General features: G+C 35.2%; 1 protein-coding gene across 3 annotated transcripts; it reads left to right on the top strand.

Annotated features, from left to right (window-relative positions):
- Positions 1-45: 45 nt before the first annotated feature.
- On the top strand, positions 46-23,672 carry LOC128510070 (cadherin-like protein 26). Of its 3 annotated transcripts, none has more exons than XM_053482049.1 (17): positions 46-120; positions 609-719; positions 2,474-2,620; positions 2,905-3,037; positions 3,888-4,036; positions 4,136-4,267; positions 4,549-4,731; positions 7,020-7,324; positions 9,317-9,459; positions 10,240-10,455; positions 14,829-15,032; positions 15,134-15,255; positions 15,701-15,754; positions 16,405-16,428; positions 19,612-19,665; positions 20,341-20,427; positions 20,967-23,672. In XM_053482049.1, the coding sequence occupies exons 1-17, from the start codon at positions 79-81 to the stop codon at positions 21,270-21,272; spliced, it is 2,412 nt and encodes an 803-aa protein (XP_053338024.1). In that variant the 5' UTR covers positions 46-78; the 3' UTR covers positions 21,273-23,672. The 3 variants fall into 3 exon arrangements, with proteins under 3 accessions (XP_053338024.1, XP_053338026.1, XP_053338025.1); XM_053482050.1 differs by having other exon boundaries at positions 62-120; positions 612-719; XM_053482051.1 differs by lacking the exon at positions 16,405-16,428.
- The last annotated feature ends 2,712 nt before the right edge of the window (positions 23,673-26,384 follow it).

Below are 26,384 nucleotides of genomic sequence, written 5' to 3'. Positions count from 1 at the left end.
TCCCACTAAAACTTTAAAAGGCTGGGCATTAATGAGACTCGCACACCCCATGGAGCAGATACACAAAACAAGTGCAGCATGAGGACGCTAACTTTAATAATGATCATCTTTACAATAACCGTAAGTAACAGGAACATTCTACTTAAACCACTAATAATGGATACAATATGGATACAACTATGTTGAGGGTACGTTTTTTTTTTTTTATAAAAGCAAACGAGGCATAAAATAAACCCACCAGCGCTTAATGCTGGAGAAAGAAAACATATCAGTAATGATATAATGAGCAGATTAAATATAATCATATGACTTGCATTGACATAATTGTAAAGTAATATGTGCAGGATTGATCATTACAGTGGCTCTGTGTTTCTTTTACATATACGAAGGCTATGTTTAATGTGTTAAACACTCGCTTATCATATTTTGCTTGTGTGTGTGTGTGTTTATAGTTAGATATAAAAAACTTGTATAAACATTTTATACAAAATTAATTGCTATAAATGATACAAATATTAATATTTGTTAAGTGCGTATAGTAAAGTTTTATTTTATTTTTAATTAGTGTAACAGTTATGTGTAAAAACTGGTATGTTATCTTTTTGCAGCAGGTTGGGGCTCAGGAGATTGGCTCCCCATTAAACAAGATACGGCAAAAACGATCATGGGTTGTGGACATATTTACTATAAAACGAGGCTTCGTAGGACTCGTCGGAGATGTATGTATTAATAGACATGCAGCACTGTGAAGTTTGTCACAATTTTTTGTATAAATTTGGGCTTAAATGTTTATTCCAGTCATTACTTTCCCAACAACAAGAAAGAAATATGTAACAGGAAAATGTTTGAGGTCTTTATATTAAATACATGATCAGTGTAGGTGTTGTGTAGATTTCCTTAGTGCCACCTGGGCAGCTCTGGTCTCTTTAAGGATGACTCCACAAGACCTCTAAAGGTGTGCTGTGGTGTCTACAGCAGGACGTTGATGCAGGGTTAGGCCTTTGTGTTTTGGAATTGTTTGTCCGGCACATCTCACAAATGCTTAATTGGATTGTAAACTGGGACGTCAAGAGGTCAGGTCTTCAGTCTTTGGCCAGGCCCCCTGGCATGGCGCCCTTCGGTACACTTTGTGTTCTGGTTCTTTGCTTTAGTGGCCAGCATTGACAATTATTTTCAGTGATTTGTGCTACAATGGCTTTTCTGTAAGATTGGACCAAACAGGTTGGCTTTTGGACCCCGCAGATATAGGTGAGCCTTGGATTAATCAGCATCAATGTGTTAATGTTATGGCTGATCAGTATAATACACTACTTTTTAGACAGGGGAAGAAAAAAAATTTGATTAGCAAAAGCAGAAAGTGGTATGATGGTCATTGTCAGTGGAACTGCTTTGGGAGATCAAAATGCTCAAAAGAAAACATACAAGATAATTTCCTTATAAAACTGCACATAGTGTACCTGAGAAATTTTAAACAGAAAAGTGCTGTTACACATACAGTCAAGTTTAATACTCTTTACTTCTTTAAATGTTCATTTTTAATCCGTACCACAGGATGAAATAATAATAATAAGGGCTTTTGAGGGGGTCAACAAAATAGGAGTCTATAAAAGTGCTTACGAGACACACACGGGCGGACCTTCCTGTTTGGAGATACCGTGGAATTGTTGAGAACTAAAAAGAAACTAAAGAAAACTGACAACACAAAATAAACAGAGCTCCGCCGTCTCCTCAAGACCTCTGGAAACAAAGCATTAAGATTTTGATCCTCTCAGGGTGAATTAAGTGAGGATTTATATGTGCTTTATACTGTGCACCTAACCTGAGAGCGCACGCTTAACTGATAGCGTGCCGCTCTCACTCTCTCAATAACGCCAGCTTCTAAGGAAGACTGAGGCTGGGTCTTTTTGCCTTTGTCTTCGTCTCTTCAAAGCACGCTTTGTTGTGTCTTTGTCTTTGACCTAGTCATCGACGAAGTACGCCGGTATCAGGGCCCTTACATATGCTGCCAGGTGAAGGTCTGCCTCTGGGTGACCACCTCTGCCTGTTCAGAACCGGCCGCTATCCTGCAGATCTGCTTTTTTGTATTTTTGCATAGATCAGACCCCCTCGCAAAACCAATGTCGTTACATTAAATAGTGTTTTTTTTTAATGTAAATGTTTACTTTTATTAACAGGAAGGCATCCTTGATTTATAGCCTTCATTTGCATGTGTTTAAGACTTTTACAGCAGAGCATTGTATGTATTTGTTGTTTTAGATAAAAGAAAAATGAATGACTAACCAACAAAAATACACCCAATGTACACTGTGAGGCTCCATAAGCTAAACTATATGGAATAAAAAAACAAGGGAAAAGCAATTGTTAGTTTTGCCACTAACCATCACTTGATAATCCTTCTTGTATGTTAAGCTATTCAGAAGAAATATTTTTTGAAATCCTCACACAATTGCAATAGTGATCTTGTGTTTCACAGCTGACTTTTTATGTGAAAATTGTGGAGTGCAAAATTTACGGACCAGGCATTGATAAGGAACCAGTGGGTCTTTTCACGATTGCAAAGGAAGAAAAAAAAATGTATGTGAATAGGAACATGAACTATGACGACAGAAAAAATTTCACGGTACCCATTTTATTTTTTTTTACTAACACTGCACAATTATACACTGCACTAATCATGCTGTGGTCATGTTTGTATTATCTCACTAGTGCTACTGTAACCAAAAAAATAATAATTACCTGCTTCAAATAAACAAATAAAAATTAACAAACAACTCAGTATGGACTCCAAGTGGATTCTAAATGACCATTCTGAAATAAAATATAAATTACAAGTGAAATCATGCTCTATTGTATGTATGAAATTACATTAATCTATAAATTATTGTACGTTATGTCTGCCTGCAGCTTATATTTGAATGTGCTAATCTAAGACATGTGTACGAAAGGCTTGCAGTGGAAATTCAGATAGAGGAGGTGCATGAGCCGTATTTTAGTAAGGGTACTTATGTTATCAACGCAGAGGAAACAATGATGCAAGGTAAATCAGAACAGACTTAACTGACCATTTGATTTATTGTGCAAAAAATAAATGAATAAAAAATGTAGTTCATTTAGTGACGCATTGTGCACATACAGTAGAACCTTGGATTGCAAGCATAATTCGTTCCTGAAGCGTGCTTGTATATTAAAACACTCGTAAATTAAAGCAAATTTCCCCCAAAGGAAATAATGAAAACTCAGATTATTCTTTCACAACCCAAATAAATTAATATATAAAAAAGTCCAAATAAATCCCGACAGATAAGAGTTTCCATTATTTTACATTCCCATTTGTTTGTGCGCACATCACTGTGTGTGCGCGTGCGTACATGCGGTGTGTGTGTGTGTGTGAATACACACTGTAAAAAGACAAGAAAGGACAACTTTTTTTTCTCTCTCTATCTCACACACACAAAAAAACACAAAATAAAAGATGCTTTACACGCACATATACTTGGTCACAGTGTTATAGTAAACAGTACACACATGCACAAATGTTAATTAAACCAGTAAGAGACGAGCACTAAGATCCAGCAGGGGAGACAATTACCCACAATTCCACAGCGCAAGAAAGAGAAAAACCATTGGCTCAGTTTTGATCATGTGACACTCAGCGTCAAAACAAGAAACGCATGCGTGCTACATGATACATAGTACTCGTATATCAAGACTCGCTTGTTTTCAAAATGTATTAAAAAATTTTGCTCATCTTGCGGAACGCTCACAAACCGCGTTACAATCCGAGGTTTTACTGTACCTATATACATATAAACTGTGTGTTCTGTACCATTGTATGCACAAACTAATTTATATGTACAGTATGTTCTTTTCTGCTTGTGCTTCTGCAGGTACAAATTTGTTAACATTGCATGCACCCAACGAACAAGTCAGTGCAAATTTAATTTTCAATGTTAAAGTTACCCCAAACCCTCATAGTGTTATGTTTGCTATTAATGAAAAACGAGAAATTTCATTTCATGGATGTCTGGATTACGAGGTATGAGACATTGGCCTTCTCATCATATCTTTCCATGGTGTCAGGTGTTACGAATTCTATGCTTTGAATTTTCTTAATTCATAAATTGTTTTAATTTAGGAAAATACGAAATACACTGTAGTGGTTGAAGCAAAAGACCAAGGATATGGTAACACACGTTCAAGCACAGCCACAGTGATAATCAACGTTATTGACAAAAATGACCAAAAACCTATAATTACAGGCAAAAGGGTAAGTTAATATACAATCTGTGGTAAAATTATTATAATAATTAAAGCAGTGTGTCAAATTTGCAATGTTTCTTATTACCATTATTAAACATATTATTGTCCATAATACTGGATATATACATACAGAGAACTACTACATACTATATACATATAGTACAGGAGATGCTTAAAACTATCAGAAAACTGGGGGTTTAAAAAATATACTATGTCGTCACTGCAATGTCACTTAAATGATGATCTATGTTCCTGTGTTCTTTTTTTCCCCTAATAATAAAATGGCAGGGCAGTGGACAGGTAAAGGAAAGAGAAACTGGAGCTGAGGTTTACAGGATACAGGTGTCAGATCTGGACACTCCAGGCTCTTCAAGCTGGTTGGCCAAATTCACACTGTATGGTGAAAAAGCAGAGAACTTTAATCTTAAAACAAACCCTGATAATAATGAGGGAATTTTATATGTTGTGAAGGTAAAATTATTCTATTTTTTCTTTAATTTATTAATCTTCTTTTAAATGCATAGAAATACAAAGAAATGAAGATAATATTTACGACACAATGGCACCATCCAAAACGCCTATTAACTTGTTTTTCTCCTTAAGTTTACTAGTTAATACAAGTACTTGCAAGATTGCTTTACACTGCTGATTTATTTTGGCTTCAAATCAGCTGACAATTAAAACCACAAAGGCAATAAATACGTTTAACAGAATCTAATTCAAGCACAAACATGCATTAATACTTTGTGTCTGTGACGGCTTTTCCCTTAACATTTGTGTGTCCTATAAAAAACTTGGTGTGTATAAACTTAGCCGAACAGACTTGAATATCCAGTGCATATTATACCATATGTAATAAACTGTCCATAAAACTGAGTACTAGCAAAATATTAAATTGTCTTTATACTTCTAGTACTGACGTTCAGAAAAAATTTTAATAACTAAATATCAGTTTACATATTTAAAGAGCAACCTACCACTACAACAGACCATGTATTTTATTATAAACAGGCAACTTTTTTTTTTATAAAATATAGAAAATGCATTGTTTTAATTATGTTTTTAATGGTTTCTTTGACTCTGGTCAAGACCCATGGACTTTAACTAACTTGTTGTTTTGGGCAAGAGTATTCCATAATGCAGTGTTTTCTCTGGTCCGAGCTATACTTGTGGTTGTAGTGGGAAAAACAGCCTGGCATTACCAAAAAAAAAAAAGTGGTTTACAACTTAGAGCAAACAACAAGTACAGTGTTTCCCACACATATATTTGGACAAAGTATATTGATGACTACCAAATTATATTTGCCCCCCCTTCAAAAATCTGCACAGGTGAATGAAGGGATCAACAATTAACTAACAAGTAGGGGACAGTTCCCCATCACGCTACTGCTCCTGTACCTGTTTATTCTGCTACTGCAAGAGCAGTGTACTGAACAGGTTCTACTAAAAACAGGACGATTACCCCACAAAATTCCATTGCCATTGATCCATTCCAGCAACACAGCATTGGTTAATGATGGGTTTAAAAAATCAAAAGCCTCTATACAGAGTGAGCCAAAGAAATTAATACACACTTCAGAAAAAGAAAAATAGTATGATGTTGTAACAGGTTTGGCACACGGGTGGCACCACAAACACAGACAAGGTCAAGGCAAGGTCTCTAGAAAAAAAAAATTTGAAAAAAAGAGAAAAGAAAAAGGGAAGGCAAGGTGTTCACATGCTGGTCTGTGGGCAGTGCCCTGCTGGCATGCAGGCACAGTCTGTTGAGCAGTGGGATGATTGGCAGTATGAGCAACATCTCCCGCGCGGTTCATTCACAACGGCTTTTGTGCATCCGCCGCACAACTCAACTCGTTGATTCCCGGACCTACACCGACAGGCCAACAGACCATGAGCTACACTTCCTGCTGTGTTTTATAAAGCGGGAAAAGGCCCGGGATCCATTAGTGGGGATTGCTCATTAGCTGGTGCTCATTCCCGCACACCTGCAGAAGAGGAGGCCGCTCACCTTATGAGCTTCGGAGTAAGCGAGGAGTGATAAGACATGCTTGAACAGTGACCTCTTTGTACTCCCCGGCATCAACGCAAGCATATTTTAGAACTCATTTTCTTTACTTTAACATTTTTGTCTTTTAACCAAGAGAACTGTGTTTGGGAGTGGTGCAGGTTGCAGGAGGCATTTATCACAAATTTAAACGTTATATTTTGGGAATCTCTTTCTCCCTTTCACTCATTTATATAAATATGTTTAAGAGAGGAATTTGTAAGCGAGAAAAAAATTCTCTCTAAATCGATCACAGATGACGAAGCCCTCTGACGGCAAAAAAATATATACTTGCCCAGTCATTATGTGTCTGGGAAACCTGCTCTAGTCAATATGTGGAAAACACTATAGTCGGACCATATGCAAGATATTCTTTTTGTTTAGCTTTTTTTCCTGCAGCTGACGCAACAATAACCATTATGAACTAAATATAGTCAGTGGAAAGTGAGATCAACAGTAACCATACACATCTGTCACATCCTGTGTACCTTCCCTGTTTATTATCTCACCTTGCCCACCAGGCAAATTTCCATGTTCTGACAGCTGCTGCTTTAGTTAAGACAGCAAGTTAGCATAGTTTTCTGTGTCCCCTGTGTCACCAAAAAAATCATGGATACTATGACTGACTTGTAGAAACTGGCACTTCTGCCACCACTTTACAAAAATAGAAAATCCAATAGCATAATGTGTGTTTTTGTAATCTGTTTTTGTAAAGCCATTAGACTTTGAGGAGACCCAGTTTCTGAACCTGACGGTTCAAGTGGAGAACGAAGAGCCATTCTTTTCCTGTTCAGTTCGGACGATGTACTACGGTGATAAACTGTGGGAAGTCGATTATTCAAGAAACGGCACGAGCTCCGCAAAGCTTTCCTTCCCCATCACTGTGATAAATGTTAACGATCCACCAGAGTTTACGGATCCCGTTAAACATGTTACCGTCATGGAAAACACACCACCTGGACGCAGTTTGTGGACATTCACTGCAACAGATCATGACAAAAATCCACCGAACACACACCGGTAAGATGTACAAATTCTGCAGTACTACAGATTTTTAACTCATACTAGTGCTTTTTTTCATTAATTACTTTTAATTTTTTTTTAAAAAACTATTTTAGTGCTGTAACAAACAAAATTATAAGACATGGAAATCATGTCTCATTCAACTGTATCTTCAACAACAGATCATATTTTAGCAAATATATTTTATTTTTGGAATTTGCGGACAAGGCTGAACAGACCACAAGCTACAAAAAAACTAAAACTTCTATAATAGACAAGTTGCTAGATCTATGACACCACTTTTTTAATTTCTAGCATGAGCATAAGTACCTTACAAGTAACTGTACACCTGCACAACACACATGATGTTATTTCTATCTGTTATCACCCAAATGAGGATGGGTTCCCTGTTGAGTCTGGTTCCTCTCAAGATTTTTTCCTATTGCCATCTCAGGGAGTTTTTCCTTGCCACCGTCGCCGTCACCTTTGGCTTGCTCATCAGAGACATTTCATCATTCATCTCATTATTATCTACACATTTTTCTCACACATACACACTTCCAAATATTTTCTTTTCCAAAAAATTTTCATTCTTGTGAAGCTGCTTTGAGACAATGACCATTGTTAAAAGTGCTATATAAATAAAATTGAATTGAATTAAATTGAATTAAGGTTAATGGGACTAGTATTTTTACATTTATATTAACATAAAATTTTAAGAGCTTTTTTATATTACTATTATTATTATTATTATTAGTTTTAATGTAAATAAAAATGAAAAACACTTGTTGAAAAATAAGATTATGCCTTAACAAAAGTGTTTTTCATTTTTTTATTAAGGGTGGATAGACTAGATAGACTGAGGGCTACAAGGTTGTTGTTGGTCTTTTGGCTGCTACCAGCAAGGCATTGCCACAGCGAACTATCCAGTCCACAAATACAAGCTTGGCACAGGTTTTACACCTGGTGCCCTTCCTGACACAACCCTCCTATTTTATCTGGGCTTAGGGCTGGCACTGTATACAGTGGCTGAAGTTTGGCCACTGTCTGGAAATCGAACCTGGGGCTTCCAGGTGGCAAGGGAAACACCTTTCACTGAACCACCCATGCTCAGAGACTGAAGGTTACATGGCTAATGTTTAAAAATCTGTTATTTATTTAATGGAACAGAATATTTTAATTAATTGCATAAAAATAAGAAAATCCAACCCAATATGGAACCATGTAATTATTTAAGCGCAAGAAGACGCATGTACAGTCAGAAATTTATGTGTAGTTTACTGAATATGACTAATGCATGTACGGGACTTATGGTACATTGTCCAATTATAAGCTTAATTTATCAGTGCATTGTTTGTGTGTGGGTACATGACTCTGCCCCAACTAATCTGCAACACAAAAGAGTACTCTTTGGCAACTTGGTGGTGTTGGGGTTTGAAGCTACAACCTTCAAAAACATAGTCCAATGCCATAACCACTTCACTATCCCTATCCCACTATTAAAGTTTTTTTAAAAGTTTTTTCACTTTTCTAACATGTCTCTAAATTCTCATGGTAAGTTAACGTGTCCGGTGCGTTAACTTACCGTAATGCACTTACTTGTGTCATGTTGAAGGTAACTTGCTGTAGTTAACTTACCGTATCTTGTTAACAGCAGATGTGTTAATATAAAGCTACCAATGGCAGTTAGGGTGTTATTTAGTCAAGTTTGTAAACCTGCCAAACAGCAACTCAATGTGTACATTTATTATGTCTTAAAGCAAACAAACACATGCGGAAAATCTTACATCAGACTCTTCACTCTTGTTGTGCTTTTGTCCATTCTTAAGTTCTGACATCTGTAGTATCTTAATCTAAGCAGTATGTGTAAGGGAATAATAATTAGGGCATATCATCAAGAAAACAAATCTGTTTCTATTATCCATCATTTCTTTTATTCCACATTATTTGTTTCATTTATAGTGCATGTGTCATTGTGCTGCATGTGTCAATGTCTCCCTCTTTCTTCAGGTTCATGAAAGGAAGAGATATAGATAACTGGGTAACTATAGACTCAAGGACAGGCAAAGTTTCCACTGCCAAAGTTTTGGACAGAGAATCTCAGTTTGTCACGAACAGTACTTACACGGTTATCTTGCATGCTGTTGATGATGGTAAGTTACTTTTTTTTCTAAAAAAAAAAGTCATTTGTTTGACTGCCTTTAGCTATGATTACAGTACAGTGTAGTGACCAATTAAAATAATTCCTCATGCTCACCATTTTTTTATGATACAAGAATTGAAGTGATCTCTAATCTTGATCATCAGTAATTGAGGGCTCCTGACAAACATATCTAATACAAAATATTTGGAAGAAAAATGGTAGCTTTTATGGTAGAGACTAGATGGAAATAAATCCTACCAGGGTTCGATATTTGGCTTGCTTGATGCAGGTCGATAAACTGTCCCTTCTGAAACGTCAACTTTTTTTTGCATAACAGCATTCAATATGACTTCACATTACCATGTCATCATTTTCACAAGTAAACATGATTTAGTTAATGTGTATAAACTGAACTTTAATTAACAAAGAGTAACTACATGTAATTAAAGCTATCAGTGATAACCTTTCATGCACAATTTTGTATGCTGAGAAAACTGTGTGGACAGATTAAAAGTGTGGCATATGTGTCCTTAAATATTTATCTAAATTGTCAGTTTTTAAAAACATTTTTATTTAAACTTTGTTTTTAGATTTGTAGTAAAACATTCAGCTTTGTTCTCCCGTTCTTTCTATCACTCTATCGACCCTTTAGGCGTTAAAATTAACTTTTACGTTTTACTTTTACACTCCAGATTCTTACACGCTTTTAAATTCTGGCTATTTTAAACCTACTGTGAAATGTCACACATGTAAAAGGCATTGATGTGTCTTTTACCTACCTGACCTCCAGGTACGCCTCCACAGACAGGTACAGGAACACTGATCATCCACCTGTTAGATGAGAATGATAACGCTCCAGTCTTGAAGGACAACAAGTTGACTCTTTGCTTGCCAAAACACATGATCAACATCACTGCAGTAGATCCGGACCTTCCACCTTTCAGCGCGCCGTTTACCTACGAGCTTCAAGGCGACATGGGAACATGGAGAATTGAACCAGCCATTGGTAAATCCAACAATGTCTTTGTAAATAAATACAGTTTCTTAGGAAATACTGTATAACAAACTACTGTAGGATCTCTCTCATCCTTTTAGCCATTTTATTGCTCTCTGAATGTAGATCACTAAAGAGACATTAAAAGCATTTATGACTAGCTGCAGTACCCTTAATTGACGGGAAAATATATTTATAAATGGGTAAAAGGAATAAAGCTAAAGCTTTAATTTAAACCATATTATCTCATTATATTGTATTGGTTTCCACTGGATTAAGATAAGATAAGATAAACCTTTATTAGTCCCAGCAGTGGGAAATTTGTTTTGCCACAGCAGCTAGTGGACAGTACAAAGTTAAAAATTAAGAAACAACAGAATAAAGTAAAATAAAATAAATAAAAAATATTAACAGTATAAGTGTATACTATACAATCTAGCTATAGAATATGGACATCTGTGTAGTAAAAACTTTTTTTTTACATAAATATATATTTAGACTATAAGTAATCACAGTTGACTAAGTAATATGTTTGTACCCAATGAAAAATATGTATACATTCAGAGTGTGAGTGACAGGCATTTGCAATAATATTTTAAATGTTTGAAATTCTTTAAATTGCACTTTGCCCAGTTATGGTGGTTCCCCGGGACAGAAAAAAAAAAAATGCATGTTCCACCATAGTATTGCACATGACTAGAGATATTGCACATCACTTAAAAGTTTAACATGTTCCGTCATAATATTGCACATAACTACCATGGTGTATTTGATGTGTGTGTTTGTTCGTTTGTGCGTTTGCTTGTGCTTATGTGGTCAGAGTCTAAGTTGTACAGTCTGACAGCAGTTGGCAAGAAAGACTTGCGGAATCTCTCCTAGTGATTAGTGGCCAAATATTAATAAATCGTACAAAACGTACCTAGTTCACGTTATGATTTTTAATCTACTGACATTTCATCGTATTACAATCAATGGGAAATATAGGATATAAAAAAGTTTATGTTTGCGCCTTGTTTATGCCAAGTTGTACTTTTTTGTTCGTCGTCAGTCACTACCTGGGGCAGGTGTTTGTTTACATTGAGCACGTAGCTTATCAGTAACTTATTTTAAAGTAAATTATTATATCCGGCACATAACTGTTCATATTATCGCTTTTATTCAACATTTTAATTTCACTTATAGTGCAGATTAAACCTCATGCAGATGTCTTTTAAGTATTATCTAATTAAATTCTGTCCAGCCAGTCTTTTTATAATGACATGATCTAGCACATAACCTGTATTATATACAAGTTATATATATAGCACTACTGCTGCATGTTTAACTTCAGGCAAATACCTAAAGACTGGCAAAGTTTCATTAAAGTCTGTCCAGTTTTACATGATGCTGTGAGAAAATGTGTCTGGACAGACACAAAGATATACAGACAGACATTTTTCTAAGAGTGTTTTTGGTTCCTCATCGTATAAAACATAAAAATATAATTGGAAGAGCGGGTTGTGACCAAAACAAAAAAAATGTATACATACAAAAAATAGCAGACACCCACACATAAAATCCAAACACCGCACTCCACTGTCAGACTCATAAAGAAATTGCATTTTATTTAATGCATTAAAAGCATTCAGTCACAACCTCCATATGTGGCCATGCATAAAAGGCGGGAACGGCGCGAGACTTACCTCATCCAATTAGCACGAGCTGCTCACAATCATGCTACAGGCAGCTAGCTAACCTGTGAGGAAGCGGAACAGCTAACCACTAATTATTCATTAAAATATTAACACAATAACTCCTCTTGTTAATTTATATTGATTGTGAGAGAATAAAACACTACTATTATTATTATACCCTTTCTGTGGTAAATTAACAGGAGCTAAATTGGCAGATAGTCAGGTTAATTTGATTTCTGACAGGATGTTTATGTCATAGCATGCGTGTACCATCGACTTAAGTTTTAGGGGGGGGAATATCATTATATTTGTTGATTTATAGAACAGGATTTTTTTTTCTGAAGCGCTTTCTTTCTCTAGCGATTGGCCACTTCTGAAGTAAAAAGCTAAAAGCAATCACTGTAAAAATAATCTAAAAAATGAAACCAAAAAATGTTGAATGTAGTTCTAAAACTATATAGGACATCCACAGACTAAAATTAATCGATTTAATTATGTAAAATACCTTTTTTTTCCCTTAACTACAGCCACCTTTCCTGGAGCCGTCTCTTCTGGTGAAGTGAACTGCATGTGTCGCCAACGAGCGAATCGATTCCTTAAATAGACTCTTTGAATCGGATCTTTAGGTCGTTTTTTTTTTTTTTTTTCATTTGAATACTGGGAGTCGACTCTTCGAGTTAAAGAGTCATTTTAATTCAAATCCGCATTTACGTATTTGCGAAATTAATTTTGAACGTGTAGTAAACTAAAAAGTAAAGTAGAAAAACATTTAAACTAGAATATAAAAATTAATTAAAATTAATTAAAAAATAAATTATACAGTGACGGCCAGTCAATAAGGGGCGCTGGAGCGCCACCCGCTTAAAGTTAGGCAGAGAAGAACGCTACTTTCACATGTAATTATTAAACAAAATAATTATTTATTTTAATAATAAAATCATTTCATTTAGTCACAATATTCTGCTGTATTTCTTAATATAATTTATTTACAATAAATTTTTTAAACTGTATTACGTTCATTTGTGTTTGTGTACGCGGGGCGCCGGACAAACGAGCATCTATGTAAAATTTAGTTTTTCGAAAGGCATGTGATTTGGGGCTGAGCTCTAATTGGATTTTTGTAAATTATCCTTGGGGTGCAGCACTTGTGCTCCCTAACCCTCCCACTTTTGTTCTTAGCGAATCAATACTGGTTTTAAATATTTGGACTCATGTGATTGGACCATTCTCAATGAGCCTCAATAACGGTCAGCAGTTTATAATGTGTGTTAAAAACTGCACTGTTAACATTTTAGTTAATGTATTGAAGTGATTGTCGTGGAAGCCAGCTAAATATAAAAGAAAATTCTGTAATTTCTTTGCTAAAATACCTCTTCACAAGGTGATCGGACAAAGAAAGAAAAAAGTTAAAGAGCTTGGATCAGATCGACCTAATCTTCTAATTAAGCAGCTTACACTCCGTGCTTTTTCAGCACTTCTTTTTGCTAATAATAATAATATTATTTCAGGTTTAAGCCGACCTACATGTCTGCCTGCAACAAACATAATTTTTTTTCACTAAATTTTGTTTAATGTGACATTACTGTATATGGTATTGGTTTCCACTGGATTGGTGGCTAAATATTAATACATTTTATTAAATTTACCTAGTTTATTCATTTACATAGTAATTTAATAGAAAGGTTCTTGTTTACATCTTGTTTATGCTAAGTTGTGCTTCTTTCATAGTCAATTTTATTATTTTTCTTTGCCGCTGTTCCGGTTTGGGGTCGCCAAAGCGGACTATTTGTCTCAATATACAATATTCTCCTAAAACAATTTGAGTGCATTAAATTCACTTATACAGTACCACTTCAGCACTGTTATTATTCAAATTAATATCTACTGTTTCAGGTGTTATTTAATGTTGAGTAAGTAGCTTATTAGAAGCTTATTCTAAAGTAGACTATTCAATCCAGCATATAACAGTTCATACCATACCTTTTAAATCAATATTTTGATTTCAGTTATAGTGCTGGTTTGACTTTAGACAGATAATGTATTGCTTTGACAAAATCTGACTGGACAGACAGACATACCAACATGTAGACATACAGACAGAAAATTTTCTGACATCCTCAGGAATATATGATGAAACGTAAAGATATCATTGAAAAAGCGAGTTTCAAACAATGTACAGACAAAACTTTTCTCTTTATTTCACTAATAATCAGATTATTTCACTAATAATCAGATTAATTACCCAGTCACAATAAAACTGTAACCATCCCAGTAGAAACATACTGGTCCAATCCAGCCTGAATGAAAGGAATTTTTAATAGGAATGACTCGTGTAATATTGCTATTTATTTTAGTTAATTCAGTCAATAAAGACAAACAGATTTTAGAATAGAACCGATTTAGAACACTGATAGATATAATATTGCCTATACAGACATCTGGTCCTATTGTTTCTCTCTTGAGAAATAAATCTATTCTTACTAAGCATGTTTGCCCCCCCCTGGAGTTATAACATAGGTGGCATGGTGGCATAGTGGTTAGCACTGTCACCATGCAGCTCCAGGGTCCAGGATTAAATAAGTCATCTTCATCTACTGAATAAACTTAACTTTCTCAAGGATCACCATCTCTGTCTATTAAAAATACCACATCTGATGATTGTAGGTTTATGATATTAACATAATATGTCTCTTTATCTGTCTCTTTGTACAGGAGAAACTGTAAGTCTTGTCAAAGACAGCATGGCACCGGGCAGCTCTGAGCTTATTCTCAAAATAATCGACTCCGGAGGGCTTTCCTCATTACAAAAACTGTCAGTAACTGTACATAACTGCTCACGTAGTGTCAGTCCATACCTGATACGGGCTGGGGCCGCTGGCACCTCTGTCATATTTTTATGCTTTCTCCTGATGTTATGTAAGCAAAGACTTTCTAGGTTTTTTTACTTATTCATTATTTTGTAAAACATCTTGCCTTGTAATTAATTTAACTTTTTCGTGTGTAATTTAAAACAAAAGGCATCCTACTCATGATGTTCACATGTTCATGGGGTTCCTACATGACGACACAACCTTTGAACGAAGATACAAATAGTTTTTTACGCCGTTATAATGAGGAAGGACCTGGATGTGATGTTAAGGTACCATATATTTTTAAGTGACAAAGTAATGACATGTTAAGAACACATTTTGTTTTACCTTATAGCTCCTGACCAAGGTTTATTCCATTAGTTATTAAAAAGTAATACTCTGACTTAACTCATACACATTATTCCAAATATACAGTAGCGTTTCAAATGATATAATGTCCACACATTTCCTTTATGAAGTCAATGGACAATTAACATATACTTATAACAGACTGCTATTATTATTATTTATGCTGCTATAAACAAAAAATAACAAGGAAAGTAACTACTACAGTAATTCATGCAAAATATGGAAAGTCAATAATTTATTTATTTATTTATTTATTTATTAAAAACAAAGCTCTAACAAAGGGATGTCATACCAGACTAGTGAAAATGTATTAAAAGAATATGATGATACTGAAAATGACCAGGTTTTTTGGTTCTTTTTTTGCAGGTACCAGTACTACAAAGGCCCGTAAATCCTCCACTTGGTAGCATACCACGAAAGGTATTCCATCTTGTGGCTTTTTGTTTTGTTTTATTTGTTGTTTTATTATATTTTAAAAGCCTTAAGGATTATGACAAAAATCCTACGATGCCTTAGTTGTGTGTCAGAGAAATAATTGTAGAATACAACATATATATATATACCAAATTATATAGATTCATTGCACACAGACTCATATGTTTCAAGTATTTATTTATTTTCATTTTGATGATTATGGCTTACAGCTAAGGAAAACTCCAAAATCAGTTGAAGACTGATTTTGAGTTTAAGACTGAAGGTTTTCTGAGCCTTTAAATGGTCTCTCAGTCTGGTTTAGTAGGCTGGTGCTGTATCCAAGCACATTAATGGAAACTTGAATAGAAGGAAAAAAATGTGATAGGAAAAGGTGCACCAGCAAAAGGGACACCCGCAGCCTTGAGAGGATTTTAAAACAAAGCCCAATGAAGAATTTTGGGCGGACTTTGCACATCTCGTTTTTAACTTTCCTAAGTTCTCCCACGCCACACCACTTCTCCACTCCCCACATTAGCTAAATGGGAAACTAAGGAAGTTCAGAAAGCAGTTAGGAAAATAGAGACTAGTAACATTCATCTAAATCATTCATTCTAAACCTTAAGTAAGCTAATTAATGTCTATTTCATGGTCTACAGAACAACAAGAATTCGCTTCAATGGGTATGTTACCTTTATCATTTTATAATTGTATATGCTAGTTTACAGTATCAGTCATAAGTTTAGACACTTTATCTAATTGAATGTGTTTTGTTTTATGAGCTATTTTCGACATTTAAAAAAAATACTGAAGATTTCAAAACTATGAGATAACACATAAAATTAGGTAACAGTATCAGTTGTTATTTTTAGACATCAGCTGTTCTTTACAAGGACAGTATTGTTCATTTGCATTTGTAAAACACATCAAGCAACAAAATTAAATGTGCTCTCATGAAGACCATCGCAGGAAAGCAAGACCAAAACTTAAAAAGACCACTAACTGATTTAGAGTTACCAGCCTTAAAAATCACCAATTAAGAGGACTTCAGATTAGAGTCATTAAGAAGGCTTTACAAATAGTTAAAAGATGATTTTTGTAGATTTAGGATGCCTTCATCATCGTTTTACAATGTATAGTAGAAAGAAATAAAATTAAGAAAGACCATGAAATTAGAAAGTGTATACAAACTTTGTTAATGTAGAAGCTACTTTCACAGCTTGGAAATGTAATTGTGAGAAATGCCTGATTCTCTAATGCTGTTTTTATATCAGGTTATAGCAATTTCAAGTATTAATTTAATGTTGGAAGTAGATGTTTAATGATTCTTTTTAAAATATATTTTAAGCTTTAAAAACAAAGGACACCTTTTGGGTATTTTTTGTGCGCTTTATTAGGAAATACAGTGAAACCTTGGATTGGGAGTAACGCGGTTTGCGAGTGTTCTGCAAGACGAGAAAAAATGTTAAATAAATTTTGTCTTGAAAAATGAGCAAGTTTTGGTTTATGAGTACCGAGTATCATGTATCACGCATGTGCTTCTTGTTTTGACGCTAAGCGTCACGTTATCACAACTGAGCCAATATTTTTTTCCCTCTCTTGCACTGCGGTAAGCGTCTCCCCTGCTCGGTCTTAGTGCGCGTCTTTTACTGGTATAATCAACATCCATGCACGCGTGTACAGTTTACTATAACACTGTGACCACGTGCATGAAACATATTTTATTTTGTGCCTGTACTGTTTATTATAACACGTGTGTGCGTGTGTGTAAAGCAAAAATTTCAATTAGCAAGTTTCATTAGAAAGATTCAAGATTTTCTCTCTCTCACTGATTCCACACGTCCTCCTCTCGCCTTCACACACACACACACAGACAATTTTTATCAAAGGCAAAGTGCAGGTTAATTTGTTTATTTTTACTTTACAGCAGAGTCCATTAGTGTGTGTGCATACTGGAGTGTCAGAGGTGTTAGTGTGTGTGTGTGTGTGTGTGTGTGTGAAAGTCATCCCACACAGTAGTATTCTCTCCTCTTGATAGAGAAAGGGTTACTGTGTAGGGTAATAGAGTGGTGAGGGTGTCATTCCTCCTCTCCTCTCACTTTAGCTTTGCACACACATACACAGCGCATGCACGCACAAACACCAACTGAAACACTATCTGTCAGGATTTGTTTTTACTTTATTCAAAAGTGAAGTGCAGGATAATTTGTTTTATTTATACTTTATATTTTGTATTAATTATTTTTATGTATTTATTTTTTTGTGAATAATCTGAATTTTCATTATTTCTTACTGGAAAATTCACTTTGATTTACGAGTGTTTTTATATACGAGCACATCTCTGGAAAAAATATGCTCATAATCCAAGGTTCCATTGTAATTATCAAATTATAATTTTTTAAACCTGTAACTAACAGCTTCAATATATTTAACAATAGGCAGTTAAAAGAATAGACATTATGTTTATCTCTGCAGCCAAAAAAAAAAAACATTCTTTAAGAGGTGCAACTGAAAAAATTGGCAAAATGTACATGCCTTAATTTTATTATAAAAATAAATAAATAAATAATTAAATTCATATCATATTATTATACTTCATATTTAAGTAAGAGAGGAATTTATCTTTTTTCATACATTGAGGGGTAGTTAAAAACAACAGGATGCATGGTCAAGCTTTTCTTGAAACTATCGAAAAAGTCAATAAAAAGCCAATATCTTGAAAAGAAATAAAATAAAGAATGATAAAATACTGTCAGTATCCACGGTCAAGGGTTTGACTCCCGCATTACGACTGTGTGTGTGGAGTTTGCATGTTCTCCCGTGCTTGGTGGGTTTCCTCCCACTGTCCAAAGACATGCAGATTAGGCTAATTGGTGTCCCAAAATTGCCCGTAGTGTGTGTGTGTGTGTGTGTGTGTGTTGTTATTTTTAGACATAATGTCAGCTGTTCTGGAACAGTTCTTACAAGAACGGTATTGTTCATTTGCATTTGTAAAGTGCATTTGTAAAACACATTAAGCACCAAAATTAAATGGGCTTTCATGAAGACCATCGCAGGAAAGCAAGACCAAAACCAAAAAAGACCACAAGTTGATTTAGAGTTCCCAGCCTTAAAAATCACCAATTAACAGGACTTTAGATTAGAGCCAGAACGAATGGCGAATTGTCGATATTTTACGGAAGCATATATATATATATATATATATATATATATATATATATAAACTGCATATATGGAATGAAACCTGAGATAGTTACACATACGCACTGAATGACGCATAGATAGTATGCGCGATTCCTTGCGCCATCTGCTGAGAGAAATGAGAATCGCAGGTTGGAAAAGACAGGAAACGTCATGCCGCCGCGCAGCTGTCAGCGATTTCACGTAAATAAGAGCAAAATAGCTTTATACTGGCTTTTACTGGTGCGATTTTAAAAATTTAAGCATACAGGGTGATTAAGCTCACAGAACTAGAAAAAGTCATGAAAGGAGGGTCCTGGAAATTGATCGAGTGTGAAGTATTATTTTTACCCCCTTGCGGTCAAATGACCGCTGCTCGGCGCTTCTAGTGTTAAGAAGGCTTTACAAATAGTTGAATTATGATTATTGTATATTTTGGATGCCTTCAGGATTGCTTTACAATGTAGAAAGAAATAAAAATCAAGAAAGATTGCCCTGTGATGGATTAGCACTCTATCCAGGTTGTACCCCGCCTTGTGCCCTTAGTTTCCTGCGATAGACTCCAGCGCCCTGCGACCCTATATACAAGATAAAAGTATACAAGTATAGATGATGAATGAGTAAGGATACTGTTAAATATCATGCCATGAGATGAACTGATAGATGATTGTTTTTGTATGTCACAGTATAGCGATCTGAACATGATACGGTTATGGGAAAATTGGGAATTAAATGACAAGGTATAGTACCATTTTTTTATTACAAAGAGAGTGAGAGAGAGAGAGAGAGAGAGAGAGAGAGAGATCATTCTATTATGTTACTATACTTGCTATTGAATGTTAAAATTTTTCTTCAGGATCAATAAAGTATCTGTCTATCTATCTATACAGTCTAAAAAGCACACAACTGGAGATCTAAAAAACAATATTAATAAAACAGGTAAAATGGGAATTTAGGAAAAGAATGAAGCAAGAGAGGTGAAAAATAAAGGGAAGAAAGTGAAGGAGAAAAGGAGGGAGAAAAAGGAGAGAGGATGTCAGGGTGAGACAAACCAGGAAACGTGTGAAATTGGAAAACAATGTAAATAAGAAGAACTAGGACAGTTGGAAAACCATTAAAGAAAGCCATTCAAGTACAAAGCAAGAAAAGCCAGAAAAACAATAGCACTGAGGAAGAGAAGGGGGGATTAGCTAGCCCTAGCAGGTTAGGGAACTAAAGAACGATCACTAAACTAGGAAAGTTAGGGAAGCAGAGAGAGCTAAGAAAAATCAAGCGGGAAGGTAAGACAGACAAAAGGAGAAAACTAAGCAAACAAATATGTATAATATAATGTTTAAGGACTGATATTTACTGTATTTAAAAATGTATAAAAATGTTCCCCTAATTTCATTTACATTTTCAAATGTTGCTTTTAGTATTTCTGGCAGCAGAATGTTATGAAAATAATCAGTGATGAGTCGCTGAATCACATGTGGACACATGTAAAAACTTTCATTGAAAAGGTAATTATGCATCATATTACACATCAGTACCATACAATTCTAAAAGCATGATGTCATCTTTAAGGCTCAATTAACTGTCAGTTAGAAAGGAAGTGCGTTACCATCACTGTGTGTGTGTGTTCTTGTGGGTTTTTTTTTCTTCGCCATGACAATTTGCTGTAGTTTCTATTTGGATTCAAACTAACCTCGTGAAACCAGCTGGCCATTTGGTGTTTAAATGTAGCAGGCACTAAGCAGGCTTAGTTTTTCAAAAATTCAGCATGACCTTGAACATGTGTTCCAGAACATTATTCAGTTTATTCTAAATATTGCCTGCCGTAGCAAAATCCTGTATAAACAGCACCAAAAAGGCTGAGCTGATACACTTTAGAGAGCTAAGAACCCATAATAATTGAAATAAGTAACACAATAAAAAATAATGGCTAAAAGCATTTTCCTAACAGATTCCTATTGAAACAAACACTTAAGTTGTTATCATTTATAATATTAATAATAATAAATAACTAATAATCACTTGTGAATTCTTACTTTGGTTTCAGAAACTGGTGAGTCTTCATGAACAGGAAAGGGAGCTGAATCCAGACCTATATGAGTCCAGAACCACAAATGAAAAGCCACACCCATATAATGATGAGGGTAAGCCTGGGGAGCTGGCTCAGCTGGACAGCATTACTCCGGCAGACACTCACTTTAGTTTAGATGAAAATCTGGGGCCCAAATTCCAACGACTGGCAGAAAAATGCAGGCCAGACCTCATGCAAGAGAGCTATGAGGGACAATTCTCATTATCTTCATACCATTATCAACATCAGTCTCATCATCATCATCATGTTCGTCCTCTCTAAACCAGGGTCAAAATGTCATTGTTTTTGTGGTACATACAGTGGTACCTCGGCATACTAATGCACCGCCTCACTAATTTTCACCTTAACAATACATTTTGCAAGAATTTTCGCAAGAAATTTGCCTTAGCATATGAAGCATTTTTGGCATACGAGCAAACAAACCAAGCTGAATGGAATGTTTAAGTTGCTTGTCTGTCCGGGAGCCATTTAAAACATGTGTGCGAGCCGAGCAAAGCGAGTTGTGGATGTTTTTTGTGCAAGATATAGCGAAGACATAGCACTATTGGCCCCAAGAATGTTAGCAAGAATGTTAGCAAGGATGGTAGCAAGAAGACAACAGAGCCACTTTTTGTTTTGTTTTTAAAGCAGCCGGTGCCACAAGGAATCAAAAGGTTAAATGAGGTTTAATGTCAGTTTATTTGATATTTTACTTCATTTACATGTCTTTTTAAAAATATTTTTATATGCAAAAATATGATTATTTAGTTGAAAGTTGGTAATATCTTTGGGTGGCTGGAATTAATTATTTACATTTACATTATTTTCTGTAAGAAAATGCACTTCACAACACACATCTTCGCCTTAAGAACTCGGATTAAATTAGTATGCCGAGGTACCGCTGTATATTTAAGCAGTCAGTTCCAGAATTTTTGGCACCTTTTGTAAAGATGGGTGCAAAAAGCATCTTTGTGGTTAATTAGATCTTGCATTTATTTCTAATACTGATTATATTACTTGTAATCCATTTCAGATTGATGGGAGCAAAATGGCTCACCTTTTACCAATTTACATGAGAGCAGGAGAGTCTATTTAATTTTTACTTTTGGGTGGTATGTAGCAAACAATCCAAGAGAGATGGAAGGAAGTAGAACAGCAAGAAATCCAAACTGGACAGAAGAGCAGTGTTTACTTTTAGCGTTATATTCAGTGTTTGGAGAATATTTCTTAGAATTTCCTCACTAGGAGCAACTTTTAGGTTTAGGAAGCTTTGTAAATACGGGCGCTGAAGTCCAACCCTTATGAAAAAAATGTATTCTAAGGAAAACCTATCAAAAGAATAATGATTTTTTGTAACATAATGAGTTGCCATAAAGTGAGCTGTCATCCCATTTGGGAATATAAAAATAAATAAATCTCAGGGAACTTGGAGCACATTCAGGGAACACCATGGATGGGATGCCAACCCATTGCAGGGCGGAAACACATACTGTACTCAGACATCCAATGATACATTAAAGGCAATTTGGAAACACCTGTGTACATCACATGTATTTGAACTGTGGAGTGTACTGGATTACCCAGAGGAACCCAGCAAACATAGGGAGAACCAACAAACTCCATTCATGCAGACCAGAGGCAAGTTTCCAACCCTTAACCCTGGAGATGTGAAGAGCTCATCCCAACCACTAAGCCACCAATTGTATTAATCTTTATAATTAAGCTGTGATCTTTGGTGGGAGAGGACTTTTTTTTGTCTGTTTCCAATTTAGTTTAACGGTTTTAAAGTTTACCAGTACTGCTGTGCTAAGTAAGAGTAGTCCAGCATCATTTTGTCCTTTGTCTAACTAATGAGTGTGATGCAGCAGCACTTTAGTCCTCCAGTCTGTCACGGCCCCTTACCTTCTCGTCTGTGCACTATGTTCAAAACAGCATACAGGACATTACACGCTAATGATATTAGTATGCTAACAATAGGCCTTGAAGTAGCTAAGCCAAGTCTCTATCATAACTCAGACTAACTGTCTTATATTGTATCTGCACTGCATAACAGTATATGACTTTGAGTCCGGAGTTTGAGCCTTCACTACTTCTATGCTTGATTTTTTATCAATAAGTTTGATTATCACTTGAAAACAATGAGAGAAAAACTTGATTCTTTATATTTAATGTACTGTTACTTAACTCATTAGCACTAATAATAAAAAATGCCCTCCTGTGACATATCCATAGCACATGACGGCTAACTTCTCACAAGATTAATGTAAATACAGCAACAACCACCACATTAGCATGAGATTAACTAAACAGATAACATATTTCAATATAAATGTATTGTGTTTGTTTTAGGATGGAGCTTTTCTTTAATGTCACTTTTATGCTACTCTGTTTAAATAAATGTTCTACTTGTATTGTATTAAATGTAGAGGTGCACATTTATGGCGAATCTAATAGCGATGCTATAGTAGTGCAGCTATGTACATCTCAGCCTGATCAAAGTTTGTGCAGAACATTTATGTTTACATTTGTCTTTTTCTATTTGCATTTGCATTTCTTTGTCATTGAAATGCTTTGGCAGTGGTGTAGCTCATTTGTTTTGACAAGTGTGCATTGTAATGGAATTAAAAGTGTTGCTTGAAATTTGTGACTATAATAATGAGGGATTGATTTATATAAAGAATAAAAAAAAAAATAAAGGTTATAGAAACGCTTGAATCAGTGACAATGTTTTAATAAACCGAACTACTGCAACTCAGTGTTGCACGTGAGAATTACATGTAGTACACCTAACTACAGGAATCAGGAACCAAATATATTTTCAGAAAACGAAAAACCTTTCCCATCAGTGTTTGATTGACGATACTTAGTTAGTTAGTAACCTAGTAGCCAGTTTAAGAATCTATCCAATGATGGAAGTTTTAAATCACTTTAGTAAGTCACTCTTGATAAGAGTGTCTGCCAAAAGCCTAAATGGAAATGAAAATCACGATGGCTTTAAAAGTAAGGAATAAAACTTTTAGGAGTAAGGGGTACTTTTACAAAAAAAAAAAAAATAGTCACCAATAATGTGGTGTGGTGAAGCTTTGATACTGATGCCACCTAAAGTTGATTATTTCCCCATAAAATCACATCCTCAAATGATTTATTCCTCTTCCAAGACTGCAAATATTTATAAATTTAATACAGTATATGCAAAAATATACAGTACTGAAATAAAAAAACAAGCAATATTACGAATGTAATGGAAATAGTGGAAATAAACTATAAATACGTTTTCCTCCAACAAGAGACCCATTTCCAACAACAAATATACAACACAGCTTTCATTTTACTACTGGGAGCAGGTGATTCTGGAGCCAAGCCCTGTCGACAAACGTAAATGTGTCCAAAATGTTCGAGTATTAGTACCGGGTATTTATAGTTACTTTCAGTGTTGTGAAACATCTATTACTTCATCTTATCTTTTATGTTACTGCAGTAATATACAGGCATTCTTTCATCACGTCTTTAAACTAAGACAGAAGTTGCAGTTTGTTCCTGGAAAAAAACAATTGCAATTATTGGCAAAATTACTTTGACCTGAAGATTTCTACAGCTTTAAGTCAGACTGGTGACACTGCAGACTCCTTCCTTACAAGTTAGATAAATGTTATTTTCATTAAATCACAGTAGATTTTAAAAGTGCTAAGAAATAAAAATAAGAAAAAACACTACAAAGCATAGAAGCTTGTTGGGCTTAAGGCAGGAATCCAAAATCTGCATTGGTTTTATGACACAAATTGTATAACGTACATCATCATACAGTACATAATTAACAAAAATCTAATTTTTAACTAACTGAAAGAATTTGGTAGCTATGACGAAAATATTTTTTTTTAAAAAGCTACCATTAGAAGACATAAAGAAAAGAAAAACTGTAAAGAAACCAAATGACCATTAACTTGTATTATACTGTAGTTGACATTCAAGGAAGCATGTTTTAAATTCTTTTCTTATCAGGATCCAAATAACTGCCAGTGAGATAAACATGCATACACCAAAGAATTGCACAAGATATCCTTTATAGTAAAGAAGATAAGGATTTCGGTTTTGCTCATGACTAACAAACCGTCATAAGATCACATCTCGGTGACCTAAACCACAGACATGACTGACTGTAAAAGTATTTACCCACGTACTTATTTCAAAACTAATTTAATAAGCAGAGCAAACACATTATTTTAAAATTCTTGCTCACTTTTTTTTTATTGATTTAGGTTTAGTTTATTTATATAGCACATTTAAAACAGCCGCGAGACTAACCAAAGTGCTGTATATCCACATCATAAAAAGGCTAAAAGTACACGATACACAAAAAACTAATAAAACTAATAGGCACAGTAGCACCTAGTAGGCCAGGTAAAACAAATGGGTTTTTAAAAAGGATTTAAAAATAGGAAACTAGGAGCCATTCGGATATCAATTGGCAAGTCATTCCAAAGACGAGGCTCAATAACCAAAAAGCACGATCACCTCTACGTTTCTGGAGTCTGGAGTGTGGGATTAAGAGGAGGTTCTGACTTCTCAGGGGGGTATGATGGTGCAGCAATTCAGATAAGTAAATGGGTGCTTGCTGGTGTAACGATTTAAAAACAAATAGTAAAATTTTTAAATTTATTCTGAATGGAACAGGCAGCCAATGAAGGGCTTTCAAAAGAGGAGTCACATGATCCCTTTTTTTTCTTTTTCAAAAGAAATTTAGCAGCGGCGTTCTGGACCAGTTGAATACGGGCGATTTTTGAGATTTAGAAATACCATAAGAGAGTTGCAATAGTCAAGGCAGGTTGTAATGAAAGCATAAATGGCCATCTCTAGAGTCTTATCAGTGAGAAAAGGTCTAATCTTTGCGAGCGTATGTAGCTGATAAAAACGAGATCCAATCACGGTAGAGATTTGTTTCTCAAGTTCTAGTGAATCATCTAACAGGAAACCTAAATTCCGAACCTGAGAGGATCGAAAGGCTGATAGAGGACCCAGATCAAGATCAGGGGCCTTCATGTGTTCCGAAGGGCCAAAAACTATCAACTCAGTTTTCTTTTCATTAAGGGATAAAAAATTATGAGATAACCAAGATTTAACTTCATCTAAACAGGATAACAAAGTAGTCATGGCCAGGCCATAATTTTCCTAAAAGGTAAGTAGATTTGCGTAAAAGTGTTTTCTAAAAATGAAGCCCAGAGGTAGCATGTACAATGAAAATAGAGTGGGAGCCAGCACAGAGCCTTGTGGAAGACCACAGGGAAAAGAGGTCGTCGATGAGGAAAAATCTCCTCATCTTAACCACATATTTTCTGTCAGATAAAACTGACTGAAACCACTTTAAGACTATGCCAGAGAGACCCACCCAAGACTCTA

Source organism: Clarias gariepinus, chromosome 22 (genome assembly GCF_024256425.1).
Source record: "Clarias gariepinus isolate MV-2021 ecotype Netherlands chromosome 22, CGAR_prim_01v2, whole genome shotgun sequence".
In the NCBI taxonomy this organism is placed as follows: domain Eukaryota; kingdom Metazoa; phylum Chordata; class Actinopteri; order Siluriformes; family Clariidae; genus Clarias; species Clarias gariepinus.
The sequence above is the reverse complement of the archived record's forward strand: the minus strand, read 5'-3'. Positions and strand labels throughout refer to the sequence as shown.

Coding starts and splice junctions, on each gene's coding strand:
- LOC128510070 (XM_053482049.1), top strand. CDS start 79: ATGAGGACGCTAACTTTAATAATGATCATCTTTACAATAACC. Junction 121..608: donor TGATCATCTTTACAATAACC/GTAAGTAACAGG, acceptor ATCTTTTTGCAG/CAGGTTGGGGCTCAGGAGAT. Junction 7,325..9,316: donor AATCCACCGAACACACACCG/GTAAGATGTACA, acceptor CTCTTTCTTCAG/GTTCATGAAAGGAAGAGATA.